Source organism: Furipterus horrens, unplaced genomic scaffold (assembly GCF_987537825.1).
Source record: "Furipterus horrens unplaced genomic scaffold, mFurHor1.1.pri manual_scaffold_8, whole genome shotgun sequence".
NCBI classification, from domain to species: Eukaryota; Metazoa; Chordata; class Mammalia; order Chiroptera; family Furipteridae; genus Furipterus; species Furipterus horrens.
Window position 1 is genome coordinate 92,285,781 of NW_028327178.1, and position 12,254 is coordinate 92,298,034.

Consider the following 12,254-nt stretch of genomic DNA (forward strand, 5'->3'; position numbering starts at 1 on the left):
GGCTTGAAGGAAGCAGGGACAAGTAGTGATTTTTATATGGAGTGTTTGACGATGGCCTCACTGAGAAGCCACCATTTGAGCAATAACTCAAAGATAGGGAATAAGTCATATGGCTATCTGGAGGAAGAATGCTCCAAGTAGAGGGCATAAGTTCTGAGGTTAAGGGTGTTGGTGTTTTTGCCAAACAGGAGGCCATGTGGCTGGGGCAGATTGACAGAGAGAGGAAGAGAGAATAGGAGTATATGAGGACAGAGAAGTAATGAGGGTCTAGATCATACAGAAACTAGTAGGCAATTATGAGAACTTGGATTCAAAATGGTATTGGAAGATACCTGAGCATTTTGAGTAGAGGAGTGACATGATCTGATGTACCTAATGGTCATTTTGGACTAGGATGGTAGAAGTATATATGAAGAGGTGTAGTCTGTCTTAATTCTAAATATGTTTTGAATCAATAATAGATTACAGTAAATTTGGAGAGTATAAGGGTAAGGCAGATAGACAAGGCTCCCTGGAGGAAGATGAGAGGACTGTATACCTTGGGTTGTCCCATACCATATAGCCGCCAGGTAAAGGGGAAGTTAGTTTGGTCTACAGCAAGGCTTCCCAATGGGTAGCCTGCTAGCTAAATCTCTTATTAATAGTTTTTTAAATATTTTATTTATTTATTTTTAGAGAGAGGGGAAGAAAGGGGGAGAGAGAGGGAGAGAAACATCAATGTGCCAGAGAAACATCTTGCATGCTCCCGACTGAGGACCTGGCCCACAACCCAGGCATGTACCCTAACTGGGAATCGAATCAGCGACTTTTCAGTTTGTGGTATGATGCCCATTCCACTGAGCCACACCAGTCAGGGTTCTTATTAGTAGTTTTGTTTGACCACAGTGTTTAAAACTTTAAAAAATTCTTTGTCAACACTTAAAAATTCAGAAATAGATTCCAAGTCTCTCTTAAAAAATGAAAGGAAAAAAAAAAAAAAAGGTAACATTGAGCCCTTATTCCCAGAGGGCAAAAGTTGACAAGAGCTAAGCTTAAGTACTAGATGCCTCCTTCTTCAGTTTTCCAGTCCCTGTCACTCTTCCTTTTCCCAAAAAGCATTTAGGCTGTCATTGCACAAGCGCTGCTGTTTTCTTATAGAGAAGTTAAGAGGAAAGTGAATTATTTCTTGCTGCTATCAAACTTTTTCTTTTATATGGTCCGCTTCACTCATTTACGTTACCTGCCTGGATCCTATTGATTTTTGGGTTTGCAACTCCCAGTGTAGAGGAAAGAGGCCTGGACCCTGGGTTCTGGTGCCTATTCTGCCTTAGTCTACCATGTGAGCTCAAGCACAAAAAAATAGCCTCTTTGAATGTCTTTAGAGTTAGGAGACTAAATTGGATGTTCTTTGAAAAATTCTAACATCCTAGAGGGGTTGGGAACTTGCAGTAGGCCAGTACTCTGTTCCCTCCCCCTCCCAAACAGCTGCAGGGCCCAGCCCAGTATATATGTCAGAGAAAGAAGACACTGGAAGGAATAAGGTGCCTACATCAATAATGTATAACTTGAGCCCGGAGCCGGGGAGAGGAATGTACACTGTGTGTGTGTGTTAACTAGACGTGGTCTTGCCCTGGCTGGTGTGGCTCAGTGGACTGAGCACTGGCCAGCAAACCAAAAGGTTGCAGGTTCTATTCCCAGTCAGGGCAAATGCCTGGGTTACAGCCCAGGTTCCCCAGTTGGGGGCATGTGAGAGGCAACCAATCGATGTATCTCTCGCACATTGATGTTCCTCTCCTCTTTCTCCCTCCCTTCCCCTCTCTCTAAAAAGTAAATAAATAAAATCTCACCCCCCCAAAAAAAGAAGAAGTGATCTCAAATAAGCTGTTCTTGTATAGGTTTGTGCTTATCTATCTGTTCCGTGTACTCTATGTACCAGGCTCTATTTTAGGTACGAGGAATGTAGCAATGAAAAAGACAGACAAGGTCTCTGTTATCATGTGATTTATATTCCAGGGAAAGACCAGATAAGATACAAGTAAATATAATACATGAGATAATTTCAGATAACAAAGAAAATGAAAGAAAGATTTTATAGAGTTTCCGGAGGGGCAAGCTCTGCACATAGGTGGGTACATAAGTGTGGTGCATGTACTTGCAGAGGGGCCCATGTCTGAGTCCTGGGTCCAAATATTTATGCTTATTTGTGCTTATACATGTATTTGGTTGGCCAAAAAGTTCATTTGGTTTTTTCTGTAAATGGCTCTAGTAGTGCTTACTTGTCTTTAACTTCAGTCGAAACAATTTTGTTAGTTTGTATTGTGACAGCTGTCATATCAACGTGCATTAAAAAAATACTTACCACTTTCAGCCAAGATGGAGGCCTAGACTGACACGCTCTGTCTCCCTTCACAACTACTGCAAAACCAGAAATAACCAGAAGTTCCAGAACATAAAGCTACATGGAAGTCCATCGTATGAAGTTATAAAGAAGTGGTGCTTGTCCAGAGGGGTAGGATGGGCAAAGCCGGGGTGGAGAGGTCAAGCTGTGCTGTCAGCGGCAGCTGCAGCGACAAGCAGCGGGACTGTGGTAAGCACAGACGCCCGTCTTTAAGGGGAGGTGAGAAGCACCTGGGAGCATCCCTAGTTGCAGACCAAAACCGTCAGCTCACGACTCCAACGCTGGGGAAGGCAGACCCCCATTGCCTCGGGCTGTGATATCCAGAGGGTGTGGGGATGGAGGAAGAGTCTCCCAGTCTCTCAGCGGAGAGAGAACAGCAGGAATCCATCTTGGACCCCCGCCCTGACACAAAGCGCCACAGTGTGGTGAACATATAGTGGGGAGGTCATCAGAGAGGGGAAAGGGGGGAAAGGTAGGGAGATGATGCAGGAATTAAGAAGCATAGTAGGAGGGAGTGGAGTAGACAGGAAGATGCTGAGAAGAACTATATGTACAACCAATGAGCATGTTCTAAGGGGGGGACAACTGGAGGGAGGGGGGCCACTGGGTGGAGGGGAGCAGAGGGAAAAGAAATTGGGACAACTGTAACAGCATAATCAATAAAACATATTAAAAAAATAAAATAAAAAAAATACCAAAATCGGTGAATTTTTGTGCAGCCATTTTAATATTGAAGATGTGCAACATTTTATGCTTTATTATTTCAAGAAAGGTAAAAATGCAACTGAAACGCAAAAAAAGGTTTGTGCAGTGTGTGGAGAAGGTGCTGTGACTGATTGAACGTGTCAAAAGTGACACGTGAAGTTTCATGCTGGAGATTTCTCACTGGACGATGCTCCATGGTTGGGTAGACCAGTGAAGTTGATAAGGATCAAAGTGAGACATTAATTGAGAACAATCAACACTATACCACACAGGAGATAGCCGACATACTCAAAATATCCAAATCAGGAGTTATTCATGAAAATGAAAAGCATGTCTTTTATTTTATCGAAAAAACTAAACAGTCTTTTTGGCCGACCCTATAAATGGACAGTTTTTATACCTACAGTATTTGTATATGCGAGATTATGCATGTCAGTGTACACAGCTGAACTGGTATGTGGTATTCATGTGGAAACGTGCGCATGGGTACGTGGTATATGTGTGTATTTAGCTGTAACTGGGGATGTTCTGAAGTTCCTATGGCACTAGTCAGTGGGTCAGTTAAGGAAATGGCTTTTTGCCTCTGGCATTCAGAGCCGTTTGCCAGCTTCCTCTCTCCCTGTTCCTTCCCACTTTAGAAAGCTTTTCTGCTTGGCTCCTCTCCACCCTAGGGGAGCTAAGCCAAGGAGAGCTTGACTCATCAAGCCAGGAGGTGGGAAGAGGCTGATAATTCAAAGGCTTGACTGGCTTCTCCGCTAGCCTCTATCCTTCACAATATGAAGGGAAAGGGTCTGGATTTGAAATCAGAAGACCTGAGGATCTATTCTTGGCTCTGCCAACTTCTTATTGTGTGACCTTGGCCAAGCTATTACATCTCTCTGCATTTCAGTTACCTTCTTCATAAGTACTCTGGGTAGTGTAGTATTTAGGGAGGGCTATGTGGTGCTGCTGCATTCTGAGCAGGGGCAATGGCATGATCAGAAGTGTGGAGGTGGGTCTTTGTGTGTAAGGGAAGCCAGGAGAAACCCACTTAGAATAAAATTTAAACTTCTTACCATTGCCTAGAAGGCCCTGTGTGATCTGACTACTGTCTGCCTCTCATTCTTACCCTCCTTGTTCATTGTGCTTCAGCTAAACTGCCTTTTTTTCTGTTCTTTGAATAGTCCAAGCTCTTTACCATCTCAGTACCTTTCCAAATTTCAATGTTCTCTCTGTCAGGATACTCTTCCCAAGAATTCATATAGTTGCCTACTTCTCATTACTTAGGTCTTAGCTAAAATATCACCTCCCCGGAGAGAGCCTTCCCTCACTATTTTAAGTACTGCCCTCTAATGTTTATCAATATTGAAAATGTACATATCCTTTCACCCAACAATTTTACTTCTAGTAACTCATCCTACAGATGTATTTGCAAGTGAGTAAAATGACGTATGAATAAAGATGTTCATTGAAGCATTTATTTGCTAAATAATTACGGTACATACAAACAGTAGAACATTATGAGGATGATAAAGAAAATGAAACAGCACAGTAAATCTTGATGGAGAATGATATCAATGTATATTGTTAAGTTTTTAAAAAAGCAAGATGACTGAGTTCTGTACCTAATATTTGTGCAGTTTTTTGAATATATATTGTACTCAATAAAAGATAAGACACAGAATAGTGACTACTGTATGCTATCATTATATAGAAAACAATGAGGATATATAAACATAAATGCATGTATTTATGTTTGTCTAATGTGCTTGTCCTGTGGCTATAGCAGAGCTTTCCCACATCTACCCATCATGTGCTTGGTCGGGGACTGTGAGGTGCTTATTTTTCTTTTGAACAGTATTAAAATTCAATTTTTAAATTTCCATCTTCAGTGATATTGCAAGGACCTTATGAAAGATGCTAAACTTATAATTATAGCCTTCTTCTGAAGTGATTATCTTGGTTACTCCACACTAATTCAGTTTCCCTGTCTATTGCTTCCATCCTACAAGGAGTGGCCTTTTCTTCATATTGACTATTTCTGGGAAGTTATACTACATAGGGTAACAGTGGTTGCCAATAGGCAGGGTGATTGGGATGTGGAGGAGGGAACTTCTCATCACATATCTTTTTATGTAGTACCATTTGTATTTATTACTTATTCAAAAAAACTGGAAAACTAAAACCACTGAGGGGGAATAATCTGATAGTTAAATCTTCACATATAATCATGAAAGTTTTTTAAGATGTCTTTTTTTTAAGTATTTCTCCTCAGGTAATGCTTATCATAATCTGAAATTATCTTGGTTATATTTGTTACTTGTGTATTTCTTGCACAACCATTGGAATATAAGCTTCATGTTGTCAGGAATCTTGCTTATCTTGTTCTTCAGTGCCTTATTTCTATATGTCTGTATAGTACATAGTAGTTATTGAAAAAGTAAATGAACAGATGTAGGAATGACCAAAGAAAACCAGGCTGAAGCCTAAGGAGGAGTGGGAGGCAAGGTTGAGGAGGACAGAAATCAGCTGATAGAGGCTGGTGATTCTCAAACTTTAAATTTGCATCAGAATCACCTGGTGATTCTTTATACCACCTTGTAATAATGAAGTAGATTCTTGGACCCTGTGATTCTGATTCAACAGGTCTGAGTAGAGGCTCAGGAATCTACGTTTTAACAAGTTTCCTGGGTGACTTGGGTACAAGTGATATGGACACCCCAGTTTCTTTCTGTGATATAATCTCTCCTTAATACACCCCTAGGATGGAAGATAAGGGACCATCATCCCATTTTATCAACCTAAAGGAGCCTCAGAAATTAACAATACATTTTTCAATGACACACAGCTTGTGTATAAAGTATACTTTGAAAGGCCAAAGTATCTGAATGGTTAGTTCAAGGTGTACCGGTAGATGGCTCAGCCTCACAGGACATTCCCATGCCTTGGTGTTACTGAATGGGTTTTATTACTGTTCCTATTTTTTTGTTTGGGGAAGAGATCATACTCCCTAATGACTGGTTCTTTCTGATGTATTTCAGGGAGGGCAATGAGCCAGAGGAGACCACCCAGATCACATACCATGAACTTCTGGTTCAAGTGTGTCAGTTTAGCAACGTTCTCCGAAAACAGGGTAAATGAAGAGGTGGGAGTAGGGGACTGGAGGGCCTGGCCTTGGGGTATCGGAGAACTTGGGGGAAGTAGTCAAGGGATGGGTAGAATCTGATAATGGGAATAGAAGAGGTCAACTGGGGTGGTGGTGATGGTGGTGGTGGTAGATGGACGAGAGGGAGGGAGTAGTAGTAGGAAGGGTCCATGGTCTGTGTCCTTTATCTGCAGGTATTCGGAAGGGTGACCGAGTAGCCATCTACATGCCCATGATACCGAAGCTTGTGGTAGCAATGCTGGCATGTGCTCGCCTTGGGGCTCTGCATTCCATTGTGGTAGGAATTTGGGCTGGAAAGGGGCTTTTTGGGGGATGGGGCTCTGACGTAGGTTGGGCCTGGGTGAGAGGATCTTAAGAACCAGAGTAAGGCCCTGGCTGATATGGCTCAGTGGATTGAGCACCAGCCCATGAACCAAAGGGTCGCTAGTTCAATTCCCAGTCAGGGCATATGCCTCGGTTGCAGGCCAGGTTCCCAGTTGGGGGCGTGTGAGACACAACCACACATTGATGTTTCTCTCCCTCTCTTTCTTCCTCCCTTCTCCTCTCTCTACAAAATAAATAAAATCTTTAAAAAAAAAAAAGAACCAGAGTAAGGAGTTTACCTCACTAAAGGACATGCTTAGAGAGGGGAAGGAAGAGAGAGAGAGAGAAATTGAGAGAGAGAGAGAGAGAGAGAGAGAGAGAGAGAGAGAGAGAGAGAGAGAGCAACATCGATCAATTGCCTCTTGCACACATACTGAACAGGAACCAAACCCACAACCTAGGCACGTGCCATGATGGAGAATTGAACCCAAGATCTTTTGGTCTATGGGACAATGCTCCAACCCAATTGAGCCACACTTGCCATGGCTAAAGTGTTTTTGTTATAGGTTATCAGTTACCCAGTTTCTTCTAGGATCCTAACTTAGAGACCCTAAAGGTTTTTTGGTTTGTTTCTTTGTTTTTTCATAAACCCTAACGGTTTTATGACTGACTCCTTTCCTTGTTCACTTAACCCCTGGGTCTCCCTCTATCTCAGTCTTTTGTTTTTTAAATTGATTGATTTGAGAGAGAGAGAGAGAGGAAGGGGGTAGAGAGAGAGAGACGGACAGACAGACATTGATTTGTTGTTCCACTTATTTATGCTTTCATTGGTTGCTTCTTGTATGTGCCCTTACCGGGGATCAAATCTGCAGCCTTGCTGTATCGGGATGATGTTTTAACCAACTGAGCTACCCAGCCAGGGCTCCCTCAGTCTTTCTTTCCTTCACTAGTTTGCAGGCTTCTCTGCGGAGTCTCTATGTGAACGGATCCTGGATTCCAGTTGCAACCTTCTCATCACTACAGGTGACTAATTCTCTCACCCGTTCTTCAGAACCCCTCCACCCCAATTCTTTGTTCCAGTTAGCTAGTTGGAGGTTAGGACTGCTCAGCGCAGAGGGTAAGGACTATGTACTCTTTAGCTCCTGGTTCTACCTCAAGCAACCCTCTGTGTGCTCAAATCAGCTGGAAGAGTTAAGAGGCCCACTCAGGAAGGACTCTATGAATATTGTGCTCACTGGGGATAAAGGGCAAGGAGTGTGATGCCTTCCTAAGGCCTGGAATGTCTGTTGCTTCCCAAAGATGCCTTCTACAGGGGCGAAAAGCTTGTGAACCTGAAGGAACTGGCTGATGAAGCCCTGGAGAAGTGTCGAGAGAAGTAAGTGTGTTTGGCTGGTTAGCTACTACACTGGGTCGACTGGGCCTTTCCCCAGTGCCATGTTCCCTTTGTCCTTCCTACCCTAAACGGACATGGGTGGGTTCTACAAATTTCTCTTTTGAGCCAACCATTTCATCACTTAAGGCTTTTCTTTTCTCCAGGGGTTCCCCAGTGAGATGCTGCATTGTGGTCAAGCACCTTAGGAGGTCAGAGCTGGGCACAGGTGACTCTCTCAGCCAGTCCCCACCAATTAAGAGGCAATGTCCGGATGTGCAGGTGAGTTTGTTACTGCTATGCCCTCCCTTGAGCTCAGACTGGCTCCCTCTTCCTGCCAAGGAAGTTCCTGGTGTCCTTCTTCGCTTCTTCATTATAATGAAGGCTCTGAGAACCATCCTAAGAATGCCTCCCCTGGCAAAGCTGGCTGGGTGCAGGGGGACTTTGAACTTGAAAGTAGTTATGGAGCCCTTTCCAACTTGGGAGCTTAGCATGAGATATTGGAGTGAGATTCCCATTCTGATGCTGATTGGGGTATCCTACTGGGCATGAGGAACCCTCAGGGCTTGGACTTGGGTTAGAAATGGGCTGACTTGGGTGACTAAATACAGTCATTCTTATTACTGGGCTGTGGCTTGGGGTGGGCTACCTGTGGAGTCCCACCGTGGAAAGACTAGGATCTGGCCCTCAAGGTATGGTCCTTAGAAAAGGAGACAGCCAGAGTTTTGGGGCACACTGACCCTTCCTTCCCACTTCCCTATTCTTGGACACTGCTCACCCTCCTTTCCATGGGCTCTTAACAGGGTAAGCTGAAAGAGAAACCCAAGCACATCTGGCCCCAGGTATCCACCTCTGCACTGCCTTGGGCACTGCTTTCCTGCGTGCTTGTCTGTGTGTCCATTTGCTCTTTGCCTGTTTGCCCCATTGAGGTGACTACCAGACCTAACCCTTCTCTCTGCCCCTGGGTCCTTTGCCATTTAAGTCATTTTGGACGGTTGTGAAACTGAATACCTATTGCTACCACTCTGAACTGGCATAGAGCTTGGATCTCAGGGAGGTAGCAACAGACAACCCATTTTTCTCCTGCTGCTCAGGACCTTTGTGGGACAGAGGACCAAGTAATCTGTCAGAAAGTTTTTACTATGAGCTTAGCTGGGGCAGAGCCAGGAGAGACAGGGAGAAGGCAAGTAGAGGAGTTATAGTATAAACCTTAAATTAACATTGGGAATTCACTCTGAAGTTGGGGAGTTAGATATGTATTACAAAATGAAAGCCTAAATTTTATATAGGACAGTAGAGAGGAAGATTCTTAAATACATTTTTATACTACTTTGGGATTTACAAATTGCACATAAAGTCTGATTTAATTAAGTGCTAAATTGAATAAAAGTTACATTGTAGGTGGTTCTAAGAAGGGAAATCCCAAAGTGAGGACTCAAAGCAGATTAGTATGGCAGAGAGACTGGATTTGGAGTCCAAAGACCAATTTTTAGCTGTACGACCTTGAATAAGTTGCCTCTGCTCTCTGGGCTTCAGTTCCCTTATCAGTAATGGAGAGCTGATAATACATGCTTAAAAGGAAACTACTTTCCCTACTGAAATAGAGCAGAAAACCCATAATCCTCTGAGTTTTACCATCCTCATAGGGTGTCTTACTCTAAATCTGCTGTGATTATAACTTCTTAGGCTAATGGCAAATATAATCCCCTTTTCTCTGTTCTCATTAGTATGGTAGAGACAGATTTGATTCCTAGAAGACACTGTTCCTTTTTTTTTATTTTTATTGTTGATACTATTACAGATGTCCCCCATTTTTCCCCCTTTGCCCACCTCCACCCAGCCCCTGCTTCTCCCTTCCCTGGCGCATGGGCTATGCATATATATATGTTCTTTGTCCTGAGAAAGAAGAATAAAATTGGAGGGATCACAATACCAGACATCAAAGTATACTACAAAGCCATTGTGATTAAAACAGTCTGGTACTGGCACAAGAACAGAGAGCCCAGAAATCAACCCACATCTTTATGGTCAATTAATATTTGACAAAGTAGGCAAAAGCATACAATGGAGTAAAAATAATCTCCTCAATAAATGGTATTGGGAAAATTGGACAGGTACACCCCCTAAAAAAGAAAATAGACCACCAGCTTACACCAAACACAAGAATAAACTCAAAGTGGATAAAAGACTTAAATGTAGATTGCAAAACCATAAAAGTCACAAAAAAATATAGGCAGGAAGTAAAATCTCAGACATCTCATGTAGCAATATTTTTGGTGACATATCTCCTAGGGCAAGGGAAAAAAAGAAAAAAATAAACAAACAAATGGGACTACATCAAATTAAAAAGCTGCACAACAAAAGAAACCAACAAAATGAAACGAACCCACTACGTGGGAGAACATATTTGCCAATGATACTATTATAAGGGTTTAATTTCAAAAATATATAAAATACTTATACACTTCAACACCAGGAAGACAAACCATCCAATTTAAAAATGGACCAAGGACCTGAATAGACACTTCTCTAAAGAGGACATATGAAAAAATGTTCAGTGACAGCTTCCTTTTAAAATTCAGGCTCAGTGTATTGAGTGCTGGCATGCGAACCAAAGGGTCCCAGGTCTGATTCCCAGTCAGGGCACATGCCTGGATTGCGGGCCAGGTCCCCAGTTGGGGGTGCGCAAGAGGCAACCACACATTGATGTTTCTCTCCCTCTCTTCCTCTCTCTAAAAAAATAAATAAATAAATAAAATATTTAAAAACTAAATAAAATACAAACTCAGGCAGAAACCTGGTACTTTTTCTCTTGAAGGAGGAAACAAACTTGGTGATTAAAGTATAGGCTCTGGAGCCAGACTACTTGGGTTTAAATTCTTGCTCTTTTACCTGCTAATTTGGAAGCTTGGGCAAGTTATGTAAGCAGCCTAGCCTCAGTTTCCCCATCTGTAAAATAAGGATAATAGCTGTACCTACCTGAAGGTGTTTTGCCAATATATGCAAGGTGCTCAACACATAGTAACTATTCCATAAATATTAGCTTTTATTGCTTTTAACATAGGCAGGCTGGCATTTCTAAGAGGAAATGAGAAAAGAAGTAAAGATCTTCAGGCCACAGGCTCCTGGATTTTTGTTTCTTGGAGGTGAAAACAATTAGTAACCAAAACCCGAAGACCATAAAAATGGGCTTACAAAATCTAGGTTTCTTTGCCTGAGAATTGCAGTCAAAGCTGCAGAATTCTTGGCAGAGCTCCAAACCCCTCATCCTTAAGCAGTCTTTAAGGCTAGGCCTGCACAATTTGTATGTGTCCTCCTTATCTATGTCACCTATGAGCTTCTGTGTGTTTCTCTATAACACCTGGTAGCTGCCCTCCCTGAGGCTATCCTGGTCCAAGGACAAAGGCCAACTCAACTCCTCAATGTGTATTTCAGAAAATTCAAGCCCTGTCCTGGTTCAAAGGGTTGGGCGCTCCTAGGCACACACCGAATTCACAAACCATGTTTGCAGCACTAATTGACCTCTCACCCTACTTCCTGGTACTGGTTATCAGCTCCACATCTGAAGCATGTCTGTCGCCCTCCTTCATACTCACACATCCACAAAGAGAAGTTTTATAAGATTATAAGAGTCCTCTCATTGTCACAATATAACTTGCCCTTCATGTACCTCGTCTCTTTTCTGTGATAATTCACCAGTATTGTAGACCTGCACTATTGGCCTGCAGCAATATTGACACACTTCTGCTTAAATACATTAATGACCTCATCTAAAGTAGATCATTGGGCAAGAAAAAAAAGTGTTCATGTGACAAGGCATGTGTAGACCCATATGGCTATTTCACTAAAAAATAGGGTGTGCTTTGTGTTTTTTATCTCAATGGCAGCTCTCTCTTCTTTTTCTTCTTAAATTTTTAATGGCCTGGGCTTGTCATTCACATGATGCTTATATGCCAAAAACTTCAAATTCTCTATATACTAAGGGGCAGATCGTAGAGAAAAAGGAGAGTGTTTAGAGAGTCATTTTATAATTTATCACGGCATGTGTCTAACACTTTGGGTTTTTTTTAACCAAATATGTACACAGTAGATTAGCATATACACATACAACAGGAATAGGGTGTTTCTCTTACACTATCATGTCTACCTCTCAGCCAGGGCCATTGAACATATGAGAGGCTAACGAATATTAAAGGACTTTGTGACAACTAAAGCAAACCCCAAACAGTTCCCATTATTATACCCTTAAATTCATCTCCCAGAGGAGTTCAGGGGAACTAAACTTCTATCTTTCCTGACATTCATCAGTCTTCCTCACCCCCCAGGATAACCCAAGGCTTGATGTTTACTATTGT

At 42.4% G+C, this 12,254-nt stretch overlaps 1 protein-coding gene across 2 annotated transcripts in view; it reads left to right on the plus strand.

The window, feature by feature from the left end:
- The window catches only part of ACSS2 (acyl-CoA synthetase short chain family member 2), a 49,363-nt gene that overhangs the window by 26,183 nt on the left and 10,926 nt on the right, over positions 1-12,254 (plus strand). The window contains exons 3-8 of one of the 2 annotated variants that reach the window (XM_090286290.1): positions 6,103-6,194; positions 6,401-6,504; positions 7,481-7,553; positions 7,830-7,905; positions 8,067-8,181; positions 8,703-8,741. In XM_090286290.1, coding sequence (XP_090142416.1) covers positions 6,103-6,194; positions 6,401-6,504; positions 7,481-7,553; positions 7,830-7,905; positions 8,067-8,181; positions 8,703-8,741 — 499 coding nt within the window. The remainder of the gene's footprint in view (positions 1-6,102; positions 6,195-6,400; positions 6,505-7,480; positions 7,554-7,829; positions 7,906-8,066; positions 8,182-8,702; positions 8,742-12,254) is intronic. The other variant, XM_090286291.1, reaches the window with a different exon arrangement.